The sequence below is a fragment of the Atractosteus spatula genome, chromosome 26 (genome assembly GCF_055471065.1).
Source record: "Atractosteus spatula isolate fAtrSpa1 chromosome 26, fAtrSpa1.hap1, whole genome shotgun sequence".
In the NCBI taxonomy this organism is placed as follows: Eukaryota; Metazoa; Chordata; class Actinopteri; order Semionotiformes; family Lepisosteidae; genus Atractosteus; species Atractosteus spatula.
The window spans coordinates 6,408,207-6,434,748 of record NC_142731.1 but is presented as its reverse complement, the minus strand read 5'-3'; the positions used below and the strand labels follow the sequence as shown (position 1 = coordinate 6,434,748).

General features: G+C 40.5%; 1 protein-coding gene across 1 annotated transcript in view; it reads right to left on the bottom strand.

Annotated features, from left to right (window-relative positions):
- Nucleotides 1-18,651, bottom strand: part of plxdc1 (plexin domain containing 1) — a 48,058-nt gene extending 29,407 nt beyond the window's left edge. The window contains exon 1 of the mRNA XM_088906198.1: nt 18,277-18,651. Coding sequence (XP_088762324.1) covers nt 18,277-18,352 — 76 coding nt within the window. The 5' untranslated portion in view covers nt 18,353-18,651. The remainder of the gene's footprint in view (nt 1-18,276) is intronic.
- Nucleotides 18,652-26,542: the final 7,891 nt, after the last annotated feature.

Below are 26,542 nucleotides of genomic sequence, written 5' to 3'. Positions count from 1 at the left end.
TTTCTGACACCTAAAACTCTCTTTGATCGTGTCTAATTATCTGAAGAAAAATTTGGGGTAAAACCTCAGTATGGCTACCAAACAGGGAATAATAAATCACATAAGGAGCTGGATGGTGGACTGGATTGGAAAAACAAATCCCTGCAAGGCAAGAAAAGCCCCCAAGCTGAACAGGAAGTGATGTGGGGAACTACACATAGTTGCACCAATTTCTATCCACAATGTGTTCCCTAAGGAATACACCAGGATGAGGCTCATTGTCTTCTATACCACACTTCCTTAGGAAGCTCATACGTGTACTGTACTTCCATTAAAAACGAATGGTCTAGATAAGACACTTTGCCATGTACGACATTAACAACATGCACCACACACTTAAAAAACACAAGAGGCCTTCAGGGTACTTCAGGAATGCATTTCAGAATAATACAGTAAGATCATTTTAATACAAATATGTAACGTATACAAAATCTACTGCAAGGTGATCTCGGTGATCCATTTTTGGCTCAGCATCCTGGAAAAGGGCCCCCAAGACAGACAGTTTGCATTCACTCCAAATGTTAAGACTGCAACGATTTCAACAAGTTCAGGCTGAATCAGTTCTTCTGACATTATGCAGCTTGATCCAGACATTAATTATACTGTGGTGACCGCTAAAAGACATTGCTTGGTCTTCTCAGTCGTTAATACACGTCCTTGCATCCTCCACTTGTAATCTTTTTGTTCTTGTCTTGCATAAAATATGCTGCTGACATTGTCTATACCCTTCAGGATATTCATCTTATAATATCAAAGCCTAAAAACATGAAGAAATCCCACACACAGAGGATTCTAGGCCCTCCAGGAGAAGAGTTTGAGACTCCTGCTTTAACCTAAACTGTGTGACAGTCCTCTTAAACTTGGAAGTATTCTGGTTTCTCTCCTTTGAACTCTTTTAAGGGCAGCAATGACCTTCTTATAAGGTGCTGACCAGAACATTGTGTGGCACTAACTGATGCATTACATAGCATTAAGGTTACTTTCTTTAAATCAAACACACTTCTCATACTTCCCTCTAGTTTTTGTCATTGCTTCATTTCATTGCTTCCCTAAGTTGTAATAATAATCACAATCACGGTTCATCACAAATTCATTAGGCCCTAATGTCACAGGTTTCTTCCTCTGTATCTACAGATTGATTTTTTTAGCAGCACATATTACTTTTTACTTTGCACACCTATCCATCCATTATCAGAAAGTCACTAATCCCTGGTAAAAGTCTTGGCAACAAAGAGACCATGCTGAAAGCACAGAGTGCTCACACAGGGGCACTTTAGTGACTGCTGTAACTCCATCCATCCACGGGTCAAGGGGGAGCTGGACTCTATCCCAGCAAGCAACACATGCAAAGCGGGACACACCCTGAACGACACACCAGTCCATCGCAAGGCGCACACAGACACAACCATGCACGCACGCGCACTAGTTTTCCCAGAAGACAGTTAACCTACCAGTATGTTTTTGGACTGTGAGAAGTGCACCAGGACGAAACCCGTGTAAAACTGGGGAAAACATACAAAGTCCAGGCAGACAGCACCCCAGGTGCAGAACTGAACCCAAGGCCCCAGCGCTGCGAGGCAGTAATGCCAGCCAGTGCGCCACTGTACCACCTACTACACACTCACCAGCATTAAATTTAATTTGCCAGGTGTCTGCTCACTCGGGAAGAGCCTGTATTTCTTCCCATGCTTCTGTTTGTACTGTAACTCCTCTAGTTGAGAACTGCAGAAACGGAGAATTTGGGCTTTCATTGTCAACCATGAGCACCATAACCGATGAGGAGGAGGGAGGAGAGGGAGAGAAGGTGACAAGAGAAGACAGATGAAGGAAAACAAACAGATGTGGAAAGAAGAGAGGATGAAGGGAAAGCGAGTGGGGTGTGGGGTGTGGGGATGACGCCAGGGCAACATGCCTGGGGTGCACATAAATAAAACCTATCATGAAATCTGGGATTACTGTGACTGCAATTGTAAATCATTGTTCTTTTCTTTGTTTTGCTTTCCGTTTGTACGGGAACATTTAGCTTGTAATCCGAAATCTCCTGATGTTTTGGGTTTTTTTTTCTCTAGGCTTCAGTGCTAATAATGTGACTGTGCCTTAACTCTTTCAGAGAACCATACCTACAGTATACCTGCTACACTACTCTGACCCCTGTCCAGTGGAACGGACAATGGAACGGGAGTATTTACCCTCTTCTAATGCTAAAGAGGATTGTACACTGCCGTGCCTTTTCCATCCATAGGAATTTCAGAAGGAAAATTCACAAACAAAAAACAAGAAACAAGTCTAATAGACTTTTTCAGATTTTAACAAGATGTCACTCTTAAAAAGAACATGTACAGTAATATGAATCTCAGTTACAGCTAAGCATAATAGGATAACTGTTATCTGGGATTTAAAACAATGCATTACTCAGAATAGAGCTGTTAGTTTTCACTAAAAAACAGTTGACTATGAAAAAATGTGTTTAGTCAGTATAAAAAAGATAAGAAAGTCATATAAGCTTAGCTTCTGGGATCAATGAGAGCTTCCCTTCAACATGTGAAAGTTTAAGACATTTGTAGAGCTAATCATAGAGGCTGCTTCTGTCTCTCGAAATGCATGCATGTATTTGATTGTATAAGCTTGGTTTCAGGCAGATCTGTAATTAGTTGAGCAGAGCCACAGCAGACCTCAACCCAGCTCCATTATCCTGTTTTTAAAAATAACATAATTGCAGAGGCAGTCAGGGTAAGTCCCTGCTACCTCTGCTGTGGATCATGTGGTTGGTCTCTATTTCTCAGTGTTTTAGGTTTCCGGTTTTTCAGTTTCAAAATAATAGTTAATAAGACCCCCATCAGGCCTAACTTACATCAATAATGTTAAAACAGACAATAAAGCTGAGTTTGGCACTGGCAGTACAGTATATCATCGTATGCTGTACAGTATACACTGTATTACTGTATATTGAACTTAAGCACAATATAATTGCACTTCCAAAAATGTTTCCAGAAATGTATAACATTACCCCCACCTGTGGCTTTTTTCACAAATTGGACTATTTCACCAGCAACAAATGGAAAACAAAATTCATAATCTTTTACTCAGGTTCTAGCAAATAACGAACTCACCAAGCTTTGCGGGATGCATTTTCAATAAGGCTTCTGCTGAATACATCAATATTTGATTTTCCATCAAACAAACCACACAATAAAAGTATGCCCATTCATACATTTGTTTCTCCTTTTTTTCATTGTGGGAAATCTATCTAAAATGAGTATTTTAGAGAAATGAACTAGCTGTCAAACATATTTCCATTTGAGAGCCATTACAAAGCTTAAAGGAGAAATGCCTGTGGCTTCTCTGCTTTTTTTTTTACTGGTTTGTTTTTCATTGCCCACTTATATCAAATCTCATTGTGCTGGTTCCACTCGATTCTTTTCATCATGATCGGCTTTGAGAAGCCTTTTCAAAAACTACTTTTGGCTGCTTTATTAAGAATGCATGAAGGTAAACAATCTAGACAGAATCAGCAACACAGCATCATGTGGAATTTAATAGGATACGCAGCAGTAAGATAAAGATGAAAGGAAAATGGGGTAGCACCACACCTCACAGACCTCACAGTGCTAGAATTGGCTCTGGACTGCAGTGACATCGGAGTAGTGTTTACATGTTTACATGTTCTCCCAGTGATTACCTGGCTTCTCTGTGGGTGTTCCAATATCCTCTTACATCCCAGAAACATGCTGGATAGGTTAACTAGAGACTCTGACTTGTTCTTGTGTGTCCCCTGCAATGGACTTGCTAGATTATAGTTCTACCTTGCAATCTATCAATCAGTTTTTTTGAAAATTGAGTTTTTTTCTGGAAGAGGTTTCCCTAAAACATCAAAATATAAAGTGTACTCTCAAAATGAGAAGGTTGGGGATTAGTAGGATCATTCCAAAACAAAACCTTTGACTTTCAGACCAACAACCATGATCATACTCCAGTAGTGGAAGGATGAGGAGAACAGCAAAAGTGTTAAGATTTTGTTTTTCCAGTGTGGGAGATATATCTTTCAGTCAACAAGGCAAAAATTTGGCGTGTTTTACGGGTGGATGGGAGAGAGATGCTGAAAAAACGCGGTACGGGAAATAGCGTGGATAGGCAAAGAGTTGGTATCCTCACTGTAGATGAGACAATGGATGGCAGATAACACAGGTGAGCCATCGCTTAACAACTGCGCACAACGGTGTAGAAACTGGAATGGATCCTGGTAATACACCTGGCTCCATAGCTGAGGGCATGTTTGTGAAGTTAATACTGGCTATTTTGCTAGGCTTATCTTAATGTACTGTAAGTTGGGCTCTTGTAGTCTACCTGGGCTAAGAAGAGGTTAAAGAAGGTTTCTGAGCTTGTTGCATAGCAAATCTAATATCCCTCTGTAATCCTGGTCTGGAATGGTTTAGGGTCCCTGGATGTTGAGTTCCCTGTGATTCATCAGAAGCAGGGGGACTAGTACGGCACGTTCTCTTTATTCTGACTCACAGGCTCGTAAAACAGGCATATAAAGTTTTACAGCAAATGAATGAAGAGATGGACAGTGGAGAGGTAGGCCCAAGCAGCTGGTGCCGTACTCGCAACTCCTCTAACAATGGCCTTTTGCTGTGCAAGACTTTCCCACTTATTTTTCTTTTTCTTTATTACACGTGGAGACAAACAGCCTGAACACATACGAACAGGCTGGCGCCACCGATTTTAAGAACACTAGCCACACGGTGGAAAAAAAGATCTCCGGTTCTGTTGGCCAAGGAGTAGCCGATACAAGAAAAAGGCAAAATACACAACAGGACCGAGTCTCCAAGCAGAGAAAATTAACTCCACAAAAGTGCAAATAATGTACAATGTGAGAAACACTATAAATCAAAAGTAACTGTTTTCTTGATGCTTCTGAATTTGATATACTGCATGCTGATGACATGACTCTAATTAAGTATATGTACGCCTGCCTGCTAACAGCTGCGGAGAGCTGGAGGGCAAAAACAGACTGCTGCTTAAAAGAAAACCATGGTACTTTTTCAGCAGTACACACCTGATTCCACTGATGGAAAGCATTACAGTAACCATGTGCATGTTCTAAGGTCATGTCATATGCTGAACATATGAAAAAGCAGCAGGGTTGCAGAACACAGTGTGAAGAAAACAAGATTTGAAAGGTGCAGAAAGAATGGAAGTACAAAAAAGAAAAAAGAGAGATTATACAGACCAAGAATGAAAAGGAAAGGAGAGAGCAAATTGAAATAAAGTAAGTAATTAGATTTTATACAGCGATGCAATGAAAATGAGGTGGGGACAGAGGTGTCACAAAGGGAGCTGGTCTGCTTTCAGCATTAATTGCATCCTCATTTATCTTCTCAGTTTCAAGCAGGGCTAAATCTGTGCCGATATAATTACAGGCAGTTAATTGGATTAATTGAGCTACATCTCTGATGAGAAACAGGGATCTGGGAAAGGGAAATGTGGAGGAACCAGAGATGCAGGCTGGAGTCTAGCTAGCAATCAAAACAGGGGACTCTTCTTCTAAAGTCACCACTACTTAAACTGCTGGAGCTCTCGAAAAGCTCTTAAGACTATAATGCTAATATTTCTGAACTTCCTACCCGCAGGGGTAGTTTTCAAGCCAGACACAGAAGCTAATTGGTACCCTTCAGTACTCTTCAATAAACCCCCCAAAATTGCTCCCTATGATATTCAGCCAAGCCTATCCTCAATGTGACAATCTCATCAGTTTAGCTTTAGTCATGACTAATGGATGTCATCATAAGGCAAAGGTAAGGTCCCTTCCAGAGATCATGCTTGTTTCCTTAGTGTTAAGCAGCATAAAGAGCACATGACTTCCATGGATGGCAGGCCAGTCCATTACACAGATTACCCCTGGCAATGCTGGTAAGTAAACTAAAGCATCAGGGGTCAAGTACCTTGGTCAAGGGGAACAGTAACAGGGTCTACAACACAGGCTTGAACCCACATCCTGCCTGTTATGAGTTATGCTCTGTCACCCCACTACGCTCTAATGATAATGTAATGCAACTCTTTTCTTTTTCTTACAGAAAAAAAATCTAACAGCCGCGGAGATTTAAAAATCTTTTTTTTTTCTCCTGAAATAAAATGCATTACTAGTTTGGCTTTCTTTGCCCTGTTTCTGGTAAGCACGAACTGCAGACTTCAGTATTTTAAAGTGCTGGATGGAAAGGAACCCAAGACCACGTTAAATTCGCTGGGTCTTAAGAGCACTGCGGTCTGCTCCAGAATGTGTTACGGTCAGAGCTGAGCTTGCTTGCTGCTCCTTTAGCCTTGGGCACTGCACAGCAAATCTGTGGGCTCAGAGCTGAGATTTCTGTTTTAAATTTGCATTACATATGATGGCAGTAACATGGGGGCATTTCAAATTGAAATGAACACTGAAGTAAAGCTAAAAATAAAACTAATTATCTTCCTCTTTTTCAATCACAACTGTGTGCTGTATATGGGATCACACTGGTGGGCTCTTTCCTCCCTGCTTTTCTTTAAACATGGTCATCTGTCTTACATAAAATGTAAATCTCTCTCCCCCCACTCCTCTGGCTTCCCTCTTTTAAAGCATGGAGTGCAGTCCACCTGGGAATTGTAAAGCACAGAAAGATGAAGGGATGGAAGAGAATGACCAGAGCGAGGATTTTGTTCAGAAAGGAAGTCAAAAGGAGATGAGATTGCAGAGAAAATACTGAAGAACGCAAAACACTCCTGCATAACCAAGTTTTAAGCTAATGCGACTAAGATACACAAGGCAAATAAACAGCTACTCAGCCTATGCAGAACACTGCAGCCTTCTTGTCACTGTTGCTTGTGGTGTGGTCTGCACCAGGGTATTTTAATACTCTTATTTTACTGTCTGTACCAGCCAACAAAAACAAGAGAGTTGGGGCCCAGCCCTTCCTGGAGGGACGAGGCGAGCTCTGGCAGAGCCTGGTTGCACAATTCTGTCCGTAGCCATATGCATCGTGCGAGGGCTTCGCAGAAAGACACACCAGGGAGGCGTGTGCAGGCAGCAGTGTACGAGTGCTGTGAAGGCTATCACAGGCCACGGGATATTCTCACGTTCATTGCTCTGTGAAAAGAGTTTCAAAAGTGGGACAAAATGTGGCGTCGGACAATACAAAGCAGCGAAAGCAATGCAAAGGTCAAAGTTAGTGTGAAATACCACAGTGGCACGACCACAACACTCACTACAAAAATAGAGAAAATTGAAAGCACTCTGTACAGCTGTTGGGCACATCCAATTGACCAATTCAGCAGTAGATAGAGAGTCACGAGTATACAAGGAACACAGAAATGGTGACAGACAACAGCCTTGGGGGATACTCGAATTTAAAAACAGTGGCTGGGAGAGCTTCTGATATACTTTGACCTCCTGCTGTACAGCAGTTAAGCACAGCCAATAGGGTGAGGCTTGCATGGAGAATGCAAGAGTGTAGGAACAGAAGAAGAACTGAAGGTGTCATAACGTGGCAAAGAGCTATGCACTATGTAGTGAAACCTGGCAAAAGAGCAAAACTCAACGCACAGCCAGAGACAGAGCAAGAAGAGCTTGCTACAGAACAGCTGCAGCTCCAGCTCAGGCCAGTGGGAGAAAGTGAAGTGAAAACAGGGTAAAATACATCTGCCAGTGAAGCAACTGCGGACCAAGGACAGGCTGGGTTGGCGCTCAAACGTGATAATTTGGCATATTTATGTCTCGGGCCCCACCAGCAGTGGGAGTAAGAGCAGTGCCTGGTGTTTAATGAGAGGGGCCACCCCCAGCCGCTGGTGGTGTTTTGTGAGTGTTTACACACACAGGCCATGCCAGGGGAGGGCTGTGAGCGCAGCCCGGGCTGGGCCGGAGACTGACAGCGAGGCTGCGGGAAGCCAGGGCGTCAAACGCCTGCTTGACTTTAAATTCCCTCTTTCATTAACAGCAGCTTCGGCAGGGAGAGAGAGAAAACAGCAACATCTCCAACTTGCAACCATTCAAGCGAGATGAAATGCTATTAAATTATAAAACACTGGTGCATTTCGGCAACAGCTGCCATTGTCAGGAATGAGGAATGAAGCCCTAGACAAATTGTATAAGCCTTTACAGTGATCATCATACTCTTGGTATGCTTACTAATACATTTTTGAGTATTTTTCATAGCCATAGTTTTTCACTTATTGTTTTTTGTATAATCTGATGCAAAAGAGAATGTACATACTGTAGCTATGCCAGTATCTCATTTCAAAGACAAGAATACCTTGCGTTCACAATTTTTACTTTCTTTCCTTTGTGCTGCTGACTAATGATCTAGATCCTGACACAAAACCTTTGGTAACACAGGAGCTTAACATTTTAATATCAGGAAGCTCTAAAGTGGGCAGTCTACCTGCCTAATGAATAATCTTGTTTGTGCCTTAAATATCTTGGACCAAGCCACCCCTGCAAAGTGATTTTGAAAAGGTACGTCTCCATGTCTTACGCGTCAATAAGATGAGCACTTTTTTCAAAACAAAATAGAATGAGTTTGCAGAAATAAGGTTAACTGGCACAGAGCTCCTTTCACAAGGGCCTAGGGTTTAAAACAAACAAGTTAAAAAGCTTTAATAAATCTCAATTTGACCATGTCTCCAGGTGTAATGGGACATATGGATAGAAACACTGAAGTGCTATAATTCAACCTAAAAGATGTTAAGGTGATTATGTCCTACCACCTCCTTTAGTCAAGCATTAGTTGCAGCCGAACCCCCTCTCTCATTAAACTGGGCAAACCAGTAACTCAACCAGAATATTTCTAATGCCATTTTACAACATGAAATTTTAAATGAAAGCCTGGGAGCAGGTCAAATTCTCACTCATGACTACCTACTTAATGTTTAGTTTTGCATCCCTCCCTCCATCCCATTTTTCCCTTGTAGCAGCTCCCTGGCTCATTCCTCAGGAAGGAGAGGAGGGGGTCTAACAGGCCCACCCACACATGCTGGTTTGAGTCTTCCTCAGCCAGGCAGCTTACAGTACGCGGCTCTAATACAGCCCCCTGATTCAGAGCACGCCTCTTCTGCGCCTTACAATAGGGTTTGACTGAACTATTGAATAAGGTTAATAAATCTGTGTGTTATTACTAATGGGCTACATTTCAAAGTCACATAAAATCAATGTCAACAGCAGATAACTAGAGAGGACTTATAGAATCACATTAATGATTGTTTATACACATGTCAGAAGAAGCAGCTTATAAAAGACACAGATTTGTATTGCCATTTAAGCTCTTACATGAATGTACATACCCTAAAATGCATGTTTTTAGCTACTTTCTTATTGATTCTCCTCAGATGACTAGAAGTCATGCATTAATAATTAATTAGTAATTAATTGACTGGAATTTATAAAATTATCATTAAAAGGAAAAAATGAAAAGGATCCTTCTGCAAATAACTATTTTTTGAAGCCTGTGACATACTTACAGGCATTCATATGAAGCTGCAACAAATGTATTCAGGACTCATCTATTCTAGGAAAAACGTTGGCGATTACAGGACACACAAACAATCTGCACAGAATTCCCAAGGACCCTTAAACAAAAACAAAATATGACATAACAATATGTCAATATAACAATAAAGAGGAAATAGGATATAAATTATTTTAAATAAAAGACCCCTTTTAATGTTCACATTTTGTCTCCACAGCAATGCACATAACTGTGCCGCTCTAAATTACATTTAATTAGATTTTAACAAACACAAAACATAAGAAGGTTTGCACAGAAAAGAGGCCATTCAACCCATCAAGCTCATTTATTTACTTGTTAAATTCTGTTTTTTCAGAGTCAGACATTCCTTTAAGTTCACAAATCTGCCTGGTTGCTCCACTCTGGGCAGTGCTCACAGCAGGAATATCTGTCTTGGACCCTACTGACCACAACTGTACATAGTTGCCTTAAAGCCTCACAAGTGTAATGTGTGCAATTTTGATGTCCCTTTATTTAAATGCTTTACTTTTAACTATTTATCATAACAGCCTATTTGTTTCTGCACTGCTTCCAGACATGGCGAAGACATGGTAAAACTAACAATAATCGGCAAGAAAATTCAGAGATAAACTCGACAGCAAGCAAAGCAAAGGCTGCCTATCGTAACTCTACACAGCCGGGCAGAGGTGGCAGCTTGGCCTGCCATGCAGACACAATAGCAGCAATGCTGTCTCAGCTGTAGGTCTGAGAGTGAGCGTAAATCTCAGCAGCTCATTAAAAGTCATTCAGAGGCAGTGAAGGGCAGAGCGTTGTTTCTCAACATGCTTTGCTGCCTGCTCCATACCTGCTTATCTGTGAGGGAGGTTTAAGATGTGCGGCTGTAGAACAGGGCAGCAAGGTGGCACAGTGGCTAGCATTGCAGCTCTGGGGCCCCGAGTTCAATTCCAGACCTGGGATGCTATCTGCATGGAGTTTGCATGTTCTCCCCAGGTTTGCGTGGGTTTCCTCCCACAGTCCAAAAACATGCTGGCGGGTTTAATGGCTACTGGGAAAACTGGCCCAGGTGTGAGTGTGCGTCTGTGTATGTCCAGCAACGGACTGGCATTCTGCTCAGGGTGTACCCTGCCTTGAGTCTGTTGCTTGCCGGGATCCGCTCCTATTCAAGCTGGAACTGGAAAATGTGGTTAGAAAATGGATGGATGGACTGCAACAGGCACAGAGTATGGCACAAATACAAGAGGAGCCACGCAAGAGGTGTTTCTGAAGTGACGGGGGTTTGCAAGAAGCTACAGTCATGTGGTCAAAACCGATCCCCAGCTTCTTTCAAGAAACAGCTAGATGATTTCCTCCTATTGATTAGCTACTAGCAAATGACCAAACAAGCTACTGTAGATGGTTTAGAATGGCCTCACATACAGCTGTTGTAACCTTTATGTTCTTATTTATCCTAACTGTTTCACTTTTATCAAATACAAAGAATTAGAGGATGCCTGACTGACTGATCTGTGCTCTACCAGTGCACTCATGGCTAATTCAGCATGGGTCCTTGCAGAAAAGGGAAACATCAATATTCTTGCATTTATCCCTGTGGTTGTATTGGAACACACCATCCTACAGAAATCCATAAGATAATAATAACTGTCTACAACAGAGGAGAATCTCTGGGCCAGATGTCATATAGAGAAAGAACACAAGGCATTCAGCCAGAGATGAAGAACACATTGTTACTGTCAATAATACACTGGGTCGTGTATCTCTGTTTAATATCTGTCTGTGTTCACTCATGAATAATTCCATGCCAGAGGTTCCTTTTTATGTAATTATAGTGCTTGTAAATGCAATCAGTGAAATGAGAACCAGTGCAGTACTCCAATTCAGAATATAAAGTAAATATCTGAAGTAGTATACTATATAAAATAAAAGATCTGAATAGGTATGTTTTTTTTTCCAATGGAAGCCTTGCCAGTTTTGCCTTCTTACTTTAATGTTTGATTCATCTGTTATGAAGAACCACAAGCACAACCCCAGCACACAAGCAACAATTATTCAACATCATCCTCTCAGCTTGCATCATGATTACAGAGCTACAACACCTCTAAAGATTTTTAATGTTTGTCTTAAATCCCAGCTCAGATGGTGGGCTGTAATCACGTTCCAGTATTATAGGTTATAAAGTGCTTGTGTTTAGGCTTGAAATTAAACCCAGTTCCATACTTGCATTACATTTCCACAACACCAGAGTCACAACACAACCACAATTGTCCCCACGTTTTTCAATCTTTAGAACACTATAAAACAATCTGGGGGATTTTGCCAAAAAGAAGAGCAACGGGACAAATCTCCAGAGATGCTTCACAGTGCTTTTAATGCCCTGGGATCCTTTGTTCTCCATCATCTCAACAAACAAGTTCTTCAGCAAAAAACAGCAATTAAGTTTTTTTCTGTGTTTTGCCTGGTTGACATCATATCCAATTCTGACTTCCCTTTGATGTTTCCTCATGTATTATTGTTTCAAATTGCACTGCTACTGGTTTATTTCAAATTAAAGCCTGCTTTCAGCTCCACCCTCTTCTTTAGCTGTCCCTATGGGTGGTGTGCAGCTGGAAGTATTTTTGATAGCACTTTGGGATCCTGGATCTGTGAAATCTACAGAAATCAGTTTAGATTGAGAACAGCATTTGATTGTACCGTAAAGCTCAGGTAAAGCAAAAATGAAATGTCTTCAGAAATAATTGCCAAGCATTTCAAATTACAGTATGAAATTATCCCGAGGTGCAACAAAGGAATCAGTGCTATAAAGGTAAACTATGGCTCCTAGAACCCCCTAAACTAGTCTATGAAGATTGTTTAGCTGATGTTCGACTCCTTTGCTCCAGTAATTGCAATTCTGCAGGTATTAGGGCTCTGTCACTTATAATGGAAAGAACACGCCTGAAATATTGGATCGATCCGAAGCAAACGAGCACACTACAACAAATCATCACTAAAAATAAAAATTGTAGCCGTCTAAATGCCCTACCGTGCCAGAAACTGGCCTTGAGGAAATGATGAGCTGCACCTTGGAGCGTGAAGAGAACTCTGGGGTCCGACCACTGCCCCCACACGGCCAGGTTTAAGTTTAATCCAGTTTAGCAGTTTATCTGTTTCTTAACATGTAATTAATTTGGAATCGCCAGCCGTGTGTTTTCAGGTCTCCACTCATGCTTGATCTGTGACAAGTAGGGGAGAATGAGGAGATGCAGACAGGGGCTTCCCACTCACCCACTTTCAAGCCAAACATCTGCTAATACATCGCAGGCTATGCAGCCAATTGGAGTGGAGGCAGTGTGTAAACATGTCACCTGGATAATAAAGCTCAGCCCGGATTTCTGCAGTTTTCCAGTGGTTTTCCAGCGCTTCCGACGTGTTTTTACAATGCTGTCGCATGGTAAGCATTACAACACCCCACTAGTTTCAAATGTCTTTACACAACGGCTTCATATTGACCCAGTCAAGCATCCCACCAGAGACAAGAAAAATCAAGATGTTGCATGCCGACTGAAGAAAAGGCCAAGGACTTTCTGCCAAAATTAGTTCTGATTTTTGGGACTTGTTGGAAACCTGACAGCTGCATGTCCACACTTTATTAAGTGGACTCAGAAAGACAGAGGTATTAACTCCAAGAGCCGGCACACCTCTCCAGGAGTCTATATGACAGAAGAGGTCTCTTTAATCCTGTTTCAATCAACTAGAAAGCTTCATGTGTTCAAAAGCAATTCCTAGAAAACACAGTTTCTAAAGAGAACTACATAATTAATAGGTCATCCTGTTACAGTTTTTTTATTGCTGTTATTTTCTTGATCTGTATTATTTATAGGCAAGATGTAAACTCATGCAATAAAATCCGGAACAGAGTGACATTTGTGAATATCCAACATACAATATACGTGCATACAGTATAATAATCATCTGATTATATCATCAAAGTGAAGGTTGCTTTGTGAAATCTCAATAAAGGGCTTTAACAAAATATAACCAATATTAATAAGCATAAAATGGCAAAGCTTTTTTAACATTGATCCTATAGAATAGCTGCACAAGTTGATACCTTGCATTGCAGCCCTTAAAGATCATTTTATTCTTTTTCAGCTGGTGTCCCACAGAGCTGGGTCCATTTTCTGTTTTCTTTCTACGCCTACTCCTATGGTCCTCTCATTTCTTCACATTGCATTTCATATCATTTTCATGCTGGTGATGCTCAAATGTTCCTATTCCGCCTTCTGATGATTATTTCACCCCTGTCTCTCAGCTTGTCTCACAAACAACCTCTCTAGCATGCACTCCCACTATCTTCAACTAAACACCTCAATGCCTGGCTTCCTTTTCTTCTCCTCCTCTGCAGACCTCACCACCTCATGTCTTCCCCTACTCCTCTGCCCCAAACCTTGGTGTCACACTTGACCCCTTCTCCCTCCCCCCTCCTATTCCCAACACATTTTCCTCTTGGGACCCCTCCTTCCCTTCCACCTGACCTTCTATTCCTCAACTCTAAAGACTGGTCATTGGAAAGAACTACCTACAAAAATAATTAGTTCTCAGCCCCTGATAACACCTGTGATCTCCCAGCCCTCAGTTCCACTCTTCAGTAGCTCTTAAATCATACTGCATTAGTGTTCAAAACTCTCAAAGTGTTTTTTTTTATTACACTTATTAAGGAACACTTTCCCTCAGGCTGTTTTCATTACTGCATTGTATTCATTTCTGTATAATGTTTTAATTTAGCATTTAATTTTGCCTAGCACAGCACTTACACCACTCTGCACCATTGTACTTTCATGCTGTTTAGGCCTTATTGTCATTTTGTTAAGTTCTATTATTGTGCTTACATGACTGATACTTGTTTACCTAATGTAAACTTCATACATACATTGCAGGTTGCTCTGGATAAGGGTGTCTGCTCAGTAAATAATATTCTGTATCTTCGCATGACTTTAAAGGTTTTGGGGTTATCAGCATGTATCAGAAAACATACAGCTTCAAGTCCATTAGGCTATTGCTTGAAACCAATTCTATTATTTTTATAACTCAACATTTTTTAACAAAAGTTTGGGAGGGACAAGGGCAGCCAGACTAATTAAGCTCAGCTGCCACAAGCCACAATTAAGCCTGATGTAATTTCTCAGATTCCCATATATACAGTACAGTACCACACATCACTCCCTCCTCCACCCTGTCTCCATTGGGCTTGGGGGTCCTAGCCTCTCTGGCCTATGGCCGAGAGGTCGGCCCTCAACCAAATAGTTTAAGCCAAGTGTTCATGAAACTCAATACATTTTCTACTTTCACACAATCCTCAACTGCTCTCATTGCTTGCAAAGTGGTTTTAATGTATCAGCATCTATCAGAGAACATACAGCTTCAGGAAGTCCATTAGGCTATTGCTTGAAACCAATTATATTATTTTTATTATATATTTATATATTACATATTTATATTTATTAACTCAGTATTTTTTCAGCTTCTGGTGTGATGATGATTCAGGCAGTTATAGCTGTGGTTGAATATATCATTTGCTTGGAAATGTATCAAATCAAAGTACATTATATGCCAACGTTTTTTTATTTGTAAATAGCTTCAAAAAACAATTCTTCTACCATGATTTCTGTGGAAAACCAATTTTTCCTTTAAGAAAAATGCACTGATCAGAGCCTACCAATTAAAGAATCAATATTACCAGATTGTGTGCTCTGTTGATCTCAAAACTAATTGTATATCATTAAGATCTTGATCTTATTTACTTTAAGTTTTTATTTACTTTGGTAGCAGTAAAAGTAGTGTCAGACAGATAATTACATGGTCTTGCTAGCCACAGAACATTTGCAAACGAGTAAGTAAGTAAGTTAATTCTTTTCACCAAGTATAGACACTAAGTATGCAATTAGAACCAAGCATGTGATATATTCTTATATAAGAAGATGTCTGATTAACAGAGCATGAACCTCTAAGCACTGCTGAGTTTGAAGGCATAAAAAGACTAATGCCAGCAGCCATATCACCCTGCAACTCACAGCTGGCAACTCCACTGAAGCTCAGCAGGTGTGAGTCTGGTCAGTACCTGGATGGGAGTCTCCTGGGAAAAACTAAGGTTGCTGCTGGAAGAGGTGTTAGTGGGGCCAGCAGGGGGTGCTCACCCTGCAGTCTATGTGGGTCCTAATGCCCCAATATAGTGAAGGGGACACTATACTGTAAACAGGCGCCTTCCTTTGGATGAGATGTAAATCCGAGGTCCTGAATCGCTGTGGTCATTAAAAATCCCAGGGCGTTTCTCGAAAAGAGTAGGGGTGTAACCCTGGTGCCCTGGACAAATTTCCAAATAGATCAATAGTGATCAAATAGAACTTACAGAACATCATAAGAGCAAACATAACTTAAATATAACATACTGTACACTGTGCTCTGCTTGACTCAGCTCAGTGACCAAACCCTTGAAAGATGTCACACTAATGTTTACTCCCTCCTAAAATTAATAGGTCTTTAATTAAAATAAACATTAAGCACATTGTGTTCAGATTCAGTGCAGCAGGCAGCGGATTTGTTTTAAGGCTGGCAGCACTGAGATGTCCTTCCGTACCTAAAGCCAATGTATCAGCTCTAGTAGACCGACCTCTCCAAGCCATAAAAGCGTTAAATCCTTGTTTTTTGTGCTGAAGATAATTAGGTCGCTCCTCTGCAGAAGTTAAAAAAAAAGGAATTGAGAGAACATGATCTAGGTCACAACATCAGCAACAAGATGAAATTACAAGACTTAACTGCTCCATGATGTCAAGTCTCAACATCTTCATTTAATCTACACCACCTCCATAGACATCACTATCTGATGTGCATTTACAGTATACAGTATGCCTACACTCTTTGATTATGCAGCCATAATATGTTATTTTTACAAGAAGGAACTACTCTGAAAACACTACGATAAACATTTTCACACATAAAACCCACTAGATTTTATCTTAATATTCATTATTTTAAATATTCTTTAAAGAATATTTGTATTTTTTCTTTCTTTTTTAGTTGATTTTGTTTAACAGACTGTTTATTTTTTATGTCTGTTAGGTGTTTTAGTGCATCATTTTGTACTGCCCAATGAGTTCTTGAAAAACACTTGTAAATAAAATGTACTATTAATATTTTTTTTATAAGGAATTGGTGTATTCATGAACCATCTTTAAGAACAGCTTATTGACATTTGAAAATTGTATTTTATATAAGTTTTAAAATCAATGCTCTTCAAGTCAGTTAGCAGACAACAAGACAGGGCCCTTTGGCTGGCCAGTGTTGTACAAGCCTCATCCCACAGTGTGAAATATGCACTAAAAGACGTTTTGGTTTAAATATAAGCTGTGCTATTTGTCAGCAGTGCCATGTAGTCCCCACACATGGGAGAGAAGAGTTACAATGAGTGAACATAAAAACATAACAAAGACTGAAAAGGAGAGGAGGCCATTCTAACCATCTAGTTTAATCGACTGCTACTAGAAAAGTGTTAGAGGATCTCATCCAGCTGTTTTTTGAAAGAAGCCAGGGTGTTGACTTTGGAAAAAGGGCGGTAATACAGACCCTTCTTAGTAATACAGTGTCTTCTAGCTCAAATTTAAGCACTGCTGATTTTGTTTCATAGTTCTTGATCGGTAATGCCCTTTTCTTTGGAGAAAACACATCTGGTTAACATGGAGCTATAACAGAGGCAACCAGACTGGGATATCCATCGGATCCTCAAAATTTTGTTCAAAAACAGAAAATAATAAAATAAACAATGAAAGAACTAACTATAGGTTGTGCTTTTTGGAAAGCATGTTGGAACTATATATTGGTTTCTGCAAAATGACTTTAGCCTGCAGTTCCAGTGATAAACAGAAGATAAAAGGGTCAATAACTGTGATAGTTGACACAGCTTCAGCTGTGCTCTTCACTTTGATTTGCGTTGCTGCCTATATAAATCATTTGCTCAGGCCATTACATCCTAAGAGAATGCAGGAGTTCAAAAAGAAGGTAAACTGAATACAGGCAAACACAGATCCTATAAAACCTTAGTCAATCTGCGGTGATACTGAAGTCTCATAGAATAAGACAGAAAGTCCTCTCATCACAACCAACCCCCCCCCCCAAAAAAAAATAAAACAACAGCACCCTAAATTATTTCTAATTCATTTTGCATCTTTCTGGCTTATAGATTGGACAGTCTTTCACTGAATATCGGTGTGCTATTAGGCGGAAAACACAGCACTGCTACACTTCCCACAAAATGCCCAATTCAGAGAACAATAACAAAAACACAACAAAGACAGTACAAAGAAAGCTGTCTGCAGCCTGAGAGGTCCTGTTATTCAGCAGTCATTGGGGTCAAGGGCAAAAGATCTGTGAATCCTCTGGGTGAACTTTATTTGCATGTAACCACCTCTGCTTAATATCCGCCAGGGGTGATAATAAAAGTCACCTTTCTCGTGTTCCTGTGATTAAATCAGGCCAAGGATAATGTTTCAAAAAAGAAAATGAATTTTAAAAAATACATTACAGAAATAAGAAAAAAACATGAAACACTGAAGTACTAAATAAAGGTGTAATGTAAAATAATGAGTTTTCTAGCAACCCATATGCTTAGTGCAAAAGTCAAGATTCTGTCTCATGGAAAAATCTCTGAATGGGACTAGGCAGCAACCAGAGAAAATGAGGGCAATGTTTGATTTTGCATCTGTGGCTGAAAAAGGAGTCTTACCTGTTTGCTCCTGTGCCCAAACTCTCATGAACTCAGCCTGGGAGAGGCAGATCAGCAGCACAGTACATAGACCCATTTTCAGAACCTCCCAGCCAGCGCTCCTTCACTGCCTCTCTCCTCCTCTGTCTTTCTCTCCTCTTCTTCTCTCCGTTCTGACTTTAAAGGGATCCTGTCCGGTTCCTTCCCTCTCTCTCTCCCTCTCAGCGCTGTTCTGATGTTGCCATGGAAATGTGGGACTCAACAACTGATGAGGCACTGCAGTTCAGAGACGAAAGTGTCCTCTCTCTCTCTCTCCCTCTCTCTCTCTCATTTTTTTCTGTTTCTCTATCTCCCTCCTCTGCCTTGCCTCTCTCCACTCGGGCGCCGGTAAACCACTCTGTAATCACAGCAGGGCAGAGACAGACCCATATAGATATATTTATATATTTTGGTTTCTGTTCTCAGATCAAAAAAAGGATGTCAAGTCCTAAAGAAGGACAGGAATTTGGCGCCTCCTTGTGGTTATCTGTGCCACATGTAATGATCGAAAAACAGCTGTTCTGTGAAGTACAGTGCAGTAAATAGCAGACAGAGATTATGGGTTTCTGGGCATATTTTTGCTCTAGCTAGTTTATTGCCTTTTCTACCAAACCTACACATCTTAAAGATTTACTTAATTCACCTCCTTAAAATATGAATCTAGTAAGTATGAAGCACTACAATGAAGAAATATAAAACAAACATCTCCATAAATGATAAACCGTGACTGGTCTTAACCTCTACAAATGTGCCTGCAGAAAGAAAAACATGATCTGATTTGATCTCATTTGGTCTTACAGGTATGTCGGTGGTGCTGGAAGAGCAAAAGTAATTTTTCAGATGTCTAAACTTTATGAACTCCACATCACCATCCCTCTGCCTACAAACCCCTGTGCACTGCCCAGGGTGGGGGCATGAACTGACCGATACACCTAGAACTGCACTGCCAGCAGACTTTCTCTCATTAGCAATAATCAGGCATAACCATTCCCTGGTCAACATCTAGGAGGAAAACAGTGGGTTTTTCCAAGATGCCACAACCCTTACCAGAAATAAGAGGTTTTCTGGTAATGGGCAGAAGTAAAAAGCATACAGAACGAAAGGGAGAGGGGATGGAAATGCAGCCCTTCGAAATAAAGTTAAAAGAGGACAAAATGAATAAAAGAAGCGCCTCGTCCCAAAACATCCAAGATAATCAGAAATGACGTCAACGTGTTCTTCATTGACACATGATGACAGCAACACCCTCACATATCTGGAATTAATAAAAATTACTCTGTTTTGGCTAAAGAGTCCCTACCTCTGTGCCTGGGCTCATCATTGTTCCATTAACCTTTGATAACATCCGCTTCACAGGGTTTTACGGCATAATAAATGGATGGGAAACGCCGCCTGCGGTTTCAGACTGTCATGCCAAAACCTCTCGAATTCTACACAAACGCACGAGGCACGGAAAAAAAACAAGTTGATGCGCTATTGCAACCTCATGGTGAGCATCAGGCGACAGGTACAAGGCAGTCGGGTTTGGCGCTGCCGGCATATTAGGAAAATGAACTGGAGCAGGTTCATAAAATCCTGCGCAGCTGTTGTTTATGAGGAATGCCAATACTCCTACGCAGACACACACAAACACACACTCCAAGGAAAAAACAATGGGAAAAGGAATGAAGGAAGCATCGGGCAGATGGCTGACTTGACAACAAACATGCTTTTCTCTCAAAGAGCCTCGGCAGAGGAGTTCTGATAAAACAAGGGATCATAAAAAACAACAAATCTGTCCCATTAAAGAAGGCAGAAGACGCAAAGCTGTAAAGTGAACAGCAGGAGGGATGTGTAGACAGGGCTGTGCTATTGTTTCTGATCATAATCTTCGCAGTTGTCATGGACATATGGAATTGTTTCTGTACAGATTCATGATGTTAAACGTCTATAAATGCACAACAGAAAAATAACTGAAATACAAAAAACATGAATAAGAAGGACAGACAGTTAATATTCTTAACGTGTAAAAGCACCCAAACAGAATTACCTTTCAAAACTGTTTTAAAAACATGACACATTTTGACATTTGAACACTCATGGAGTACACACACACACACAAGCAACAGAAGCCCTGACAAGCAGGCTGTTTGTTAAACCAGAGACATTTTTGATTAAATCCATTGCAGTGATCGTGACCTTTAAAATCCCAAGAAGCTTCGGAAATTGCAACTCCACAGATCAGGTTCAGTCTTTCTTCTTAAGGCTGCTCCAAGTATCCTTCAAGCTTATCTCTTTCTGCTCTTAGCGTTTTTTGCATATAGACCTTAATAATTATGAAGCAGACTACAATTTAACTTTTGTTTGTATTCGGACCCATTTACAGTATTTCTGAGTCTGCAGCACACAGGCAGTACTGAAGTTGATTCATATGTACTTCTTCTCCGTGATTCTTTAATTCTGCCAGTTCAAGTGTGGTTTCCTTTTTAAGTGTTATCTGACTAATGGCATGGTAACAGATAGGCATGTTGCCTAAAGTAATCAATTGTACTATATTTACACTGAAGCTTTGGAACTACATTTTAATCCTGGCCTGGTTATTGTTTCATCCCATTAGAAATGCAATTTTAAGGAACAAAGAGAAGGAGATTTATGAAACCTAGTTAACTTGCACCTGTGAAAATCATTCTTCCTCTAGCAAACCTAAAGGAAGAAGCTTTTTATTAACTACTCTCACTTCTGTACTTTACTGTTAAAAGCGCAGTACATGCCAAAATCCAACAAGATTTTTTTAGATATATTTGTCTGAAGAGTTCCTAGACATGACTTGCACGCTTTTTTTCACTGCTTTCCAATATTGCAGCTGTAAAGCACATTATGACAATGGCTACCTGTTAATAAAAAGCCAGGTTTGTCAAACACTGTACAGTATGTTTCAAACTCATACTGTATATGTTAGAGAGCATGGGGGAAAACCATGCACTGCATGTATTTTTTCTGCTTCCACTTTGTGAAAATGCATCCCTAAACAGCCAGCCACATGGTTGAAGCCAATACCCTAACTTGTTTCAGAAAATGGCTAAATGAGATTCACATATCAATTAAACACTAGACTGGCCAAGTGGCCTCGTCTCCTTTGTAGAATTGCTTATGTTATTCAAAACAACTGTGACTGGGAAGTGATGATTAGTGATTCTTGGAGATATGTGCAAATGTAATTATTGCTCAGAAACTAACATTCAACTACTGTAACATGAACAATCCCCCTACTTTTTTTTTAAAAGGAAGAAACTAATCATAACATTATTTTAAGAAAGTTGTGCAATCCTATTGTTTATCCCATAAAACCCAGAAAAAAAGAAAAACAGACAGTTTTCATAAAGCAATAAATAGCTGAAGCAAGATCTGATATGGCCTGCCCCACGCTACGTCTCTCATTTGCAGTTCACAATTGCACCAGCTGGAGAGTCCCGGTTCTGCTGTTGAAAGGATGTCTTCTAGCACGCAGCGTGGGAAGATGGATCAGCAGCACATGCAGCTGGTTCTTGTGCTTTTGCTGGGTTCAGGTGGGCTGACCGGGCCCTGAATTGCTCTCCCCTCTCAGCACTGTATTAACCTGGCAGGGAAACCGCAGGGCTGCTTCCCATTAGAGCTTTAGCCACAGATCATCGCTTGACTCACTCAGTCCGATTGAAAACATATTTAGGATCAGCGGGGCTAAATCTTGAATGCTAAAAGGAGCAATAAATAAATAAGAGCAAAGGCCGAAAGTGACTATTGCATTGGCAACTAGGATGTGGTATCCAGAAATTGGATTATGGAACATGTGTGTGTGTTTGTGTGTTATATGCGTGGGCGGGGGTTATTAAGCGTGTTTTGCTCACGAAAATTCTGCTGTTACTGCATATTTTTTTTTAATATCTGTTATGGCCTCATTTTCATCCATTATAAAGATTCATTTCAATAGCGCAAGAGTTTCACATGTAAAGAATGTGTAAAGGGACCCCAAACTCCTTTACTGCAGTTTAACAAAATAGAAGCACCTTAGGCTATTACACAGACACGGATTATTTTGTATTTGTGAGCTTCTGTTGTCATTCTTGTGCAGGATTTAGGTGTTTGTGATCGAAGGGAAGTAACAGTACATAAACAAGGAAGCCTGTTTAATGCAGCTTGCTCATTCAGGTGTTGGCATCTTATTGATGAGACGATCTAATAATCTGAATAGCTGTTAAAGACTTCCAGGGAAAATGGCTTTAATAACGTGGCTGGAAGGTTTGTTCCAGACAACTATGACCTGAGACAAAGAAGTGCTTATTGTTCATAGTCCAAAATATACTTTCTTGTTCTTTTCACATGTGCCCTTGGGGTCTTTTTTCATTGCTGAGAATGCAGTAATCCCCTAGGTCAGCTGGTCTGATATTTTCAACAGGGGTGTCATTGTAGTAGATTCAGGACCGCGCCCTTACTGGAGATTGATGTCCACTCCATGCAGTATTTTTGTGTGGGATTCCTCAGGGGACCGGACGGGGGCACTGAAGGACTCTATGTACACATTACATGAGAGATGATTTAACACAGAAAAAAACACAGAGAACAATTGAATATGGGGGAGAGTGGCACCAAGGCTGCAACAGACCTGCCTAAATTAATCTAGCCTCCTGAACCATTTTATGAGTCAATTGTGAAGACCCTTTTCAAGTCATCTAATTTCAAGATTGTAAAGATTGTTGTTTTTTTTAAACTTGTTATGTACGATATTGCTCTGCATGTCAGATCTGGAGTTATTTCGTTACCCCTAGCATGATAAAAGCACCGTATACAACTTCCTTCCATCCTTCCTTTAAAGAGTGTGGTGAAGGTAAAGGTCAAATGTGTGCACTGCTCCAGCTAAGAGACTCAGCAAAGAAGAAGGAGACACTTCTCAATAAAGAAATGTAGCAAAATCATTAAGCCATGCTGATTTCACAAGAGCGCTTAAAAGCTGGCTCAGTGACATCCTTGAATCAATAATCCTGGGGTTTAACAGACTAAATTGCCCTTGACTCTTTTTCAGTTGCTCTAAAAGACTTGAAACATCTTTTAGATTTTCATCTTGAAAAAATATATTTCTTCCCCAACAACTGGTGATTCACCACTTAAACAAGAAACTGTCTGCAAGATAAGTGAAGGCGACCAGAGATCAAGGACAGTAATATATTAAATACTATAAACTCCAGAGAGGCTGTGAGGATTTTAGAAGGAGTAAGCACTCTATTGCAACGCTGAGTACAGCGAAAGCACACTGACTTTGAGTCTGGGAGCGCAGAAGGTCATTAACACAGCAACAGTTTCTCTCACAGACCCCTAGTCTTGTAGTTAGCATTCCCTCATTACAAGAAATAAAACAGGCAACAAGATGCCAAGGGACTGGAGGAAACAATATAGGTTGTGCAAGAGAATTACCCACACTCATTCAAAAGTCCCAGTATTGGAATATGTCTAGACTGCAGTGAGAGACAGTGGAAGCAGGAGAAAGTGCAAAGGACACATAAAAAGCTGGAGATATAAGATGAATACACTAACTACCTATGCATGTTTTGAGAGTGTCCAGTAATACAGCACTATTGAAACCATGTGACAAACTGGTCTCATGAGACAGACCTCAGGAGCTCCCCACAGCATCTTCTCAGCAGCGACTCACGAATTACTATCAATATTCAGACACAACAACATCTGCTTCTCTCACAGAAATAATTCCCATCAAAAGAAGTAGTTTAAGTAGGTAGCTGCAGCAGCATGGTTAAGGTGCAAAGGAACAAGTAAAACTAGAAACAAGTAAAGAAAAGAAACACAATGTTTCGGCTGTGGAGCCTTCTTGTGGTGAGGTGCGGTGTGGAGGGATGGAGCCTTTCAGGTGTCCTCACATCCGAAGAAGGCTCCACAGACGAAATGTTGTGCTTTTCTTTTCTTCTCAGCATGGAATAAGTCTTTACTTGTTCCTCATCAAAAGAGGTTTTGTTAGGTTTCATTTTGGCAGTACAAAAATTGTAACAGTTATTGGGTGCCTTCTTCTCCTCCTATAAACCCGATTTCCCATTTTTCTTTTCTGTATGAGCTCCCACTGCTTGCACATGTTCATTTTATGTTACTTGTGATTTTGAAAATATAAAGACAGGGCAAGGTAAGGAAAGGTATACGGACGACCATAGTGGAGTATGAAAAACATAACCTGCAGTGAGAGGTAGGTTCAACAGGTAGAAGTGTAGCACATCTACCATCTTGAGTGGAAACGGGACAATGCAGTGACCTATTTCCACAAATGCCTTTCACCTGGTATTGATTCGCCTCAAATGCTACATCATCTAAATAAGCTGCTGATTTAATTCCAGCTGCAATAAAAGAAAAATCAGGAGCTTTTTTTCCTGGCCATGAATCTTTGCCCTGCTGCTCATGAAGCAGGAGGGCAAGCCCTCTGTGAGACAGATTTGCCGAGGAGACTCAAGCTTTATTCAAGTCATGTGGAATAAAAGAAGCCAAGCCAAACCCCCCCCCCCCCCAAAAAAAAAACCCCGGAATTCCTCTTGAGATGGGACCTGTCAATGATTGAGAGCATAGCATTCCCCTTTTCCATCTCTGGTCAGGAACATCTGTGTTGCTGCTTCTTTCAAAATGTTCTTTTTATTTCTTTAAATAAACGCTGTGTTGAACAATCTGCATTTTACATCTGGTTTCCCTACTGATAGTAAAGTAATATCACACACACCAACTTGCGGAAAACGATCTCAGGACTGTGGAATGGAGTATGTTTTCTATTTTCAGTCCCCGATACGAAATGTCACCTCACTTTTCCAATAGGATTTGCTGACTGTGGAGCAGGAAGAGGCTGGATATCATTAGGAGTCCTGAGGTTCCACTGTCCTGTCTGACCCCTTTGTTTGCCTCCTGAAAGATTGATGTAGGCCAGCTGGCAACAACAGGAGCAACAGCGCAATGTAGTCGACTTGGCAGTTTTCCTCCTGGGGGTTTCCCTAGTGGCGATATGTCAACGTGGCAATTGAAAAATTAAGTTATTTACACTGAGGATCACGAGAACTTCATGAGAAAGAATATCACAAGGTTTGGTATTTAGACTTGTCTTGGAAAGATAAACCGCACCTGAAAGGTCCAGGTGTGCTTTCGATTAATTCAGCCTTTAATGGAAAAAAAAGAAAAACATTCTTCTGTGCCCCTGATGTTGCGGAGGTAATTAAAAATCTACCACACATATATTGACACCAAGGTTTTCAATTGCAACACAATTAACTCCACCCATAACAGGATATAACCAAGAACAGGATTAGACACTATAAGCCCAAGAAATGCTTGTTCTGCAATTGCCGCTATGTCAAACTAATACATACACAATGATGACAGGTACAAAAACATATCTACAACTTTATACTGCTTCTTGCTAATCTCATCTGTCTGGAGTAGTGAATATGTCAACTGAAAAAGTTAATGTAAAAGTAATGTGAGTAATGTAGTTATATTCACTGTATATTACACATCACATTTATGTGTGCTGGCTTGTATCAGGTAAAATACATCAAATACAATTCCCACATTACTTGTAATTCATTCTCACATAAGAATGCACCACACACCATTGTTATTCCGTGTCAAGCAATCCAAACATCTGAAAAACATTAAACATATTAACTAATAAGGATTAATCTATATTACTGGTCTTTCAAAGCTTGTTGAGATTTATCCTAGCAAGTAGCTGAAAGAATTCACTCTGGGATGTCATTACTATCTATTTAAGGCAGATCAACGCTACAAAAAAGCACAAACCCCTCCTTAGTTTTTATCCCTGTGAACTTAATCAAATGTACTACAGGACAGCTTCCAAGCAATGACTGAGCTTTAGGACACCACACAATGACTTGCAGTAGTAATTAATGATTTCTTCAAGCTCTTTCTAACACCTCTGAAACCTGCTGCTATAGATTTGACATACAAAACCAGAAAGGTCAGCCTATATATCCATTTCCTGTAGTTCCTTTGAGGTTTTTGAAACTGGACATATTTCCGTGGCCTCAATTTCTGTGCTTCTTGTCACTGTATGTGTGTCAAGATGCTGGGAAATACTTTTCCTGCCCCCTTGTGGTCTTTAAGTGCATTTCATCATTAATACCAAAAAAGGTCAAATCCTTATGTTTTCACTTGGTTTCCCATTTCTCTTACGAAACCAACATGTTTCTTTACCAGCTCTTGGTTCTTTGTGCTTAAATTGCAGTTTGGTGCA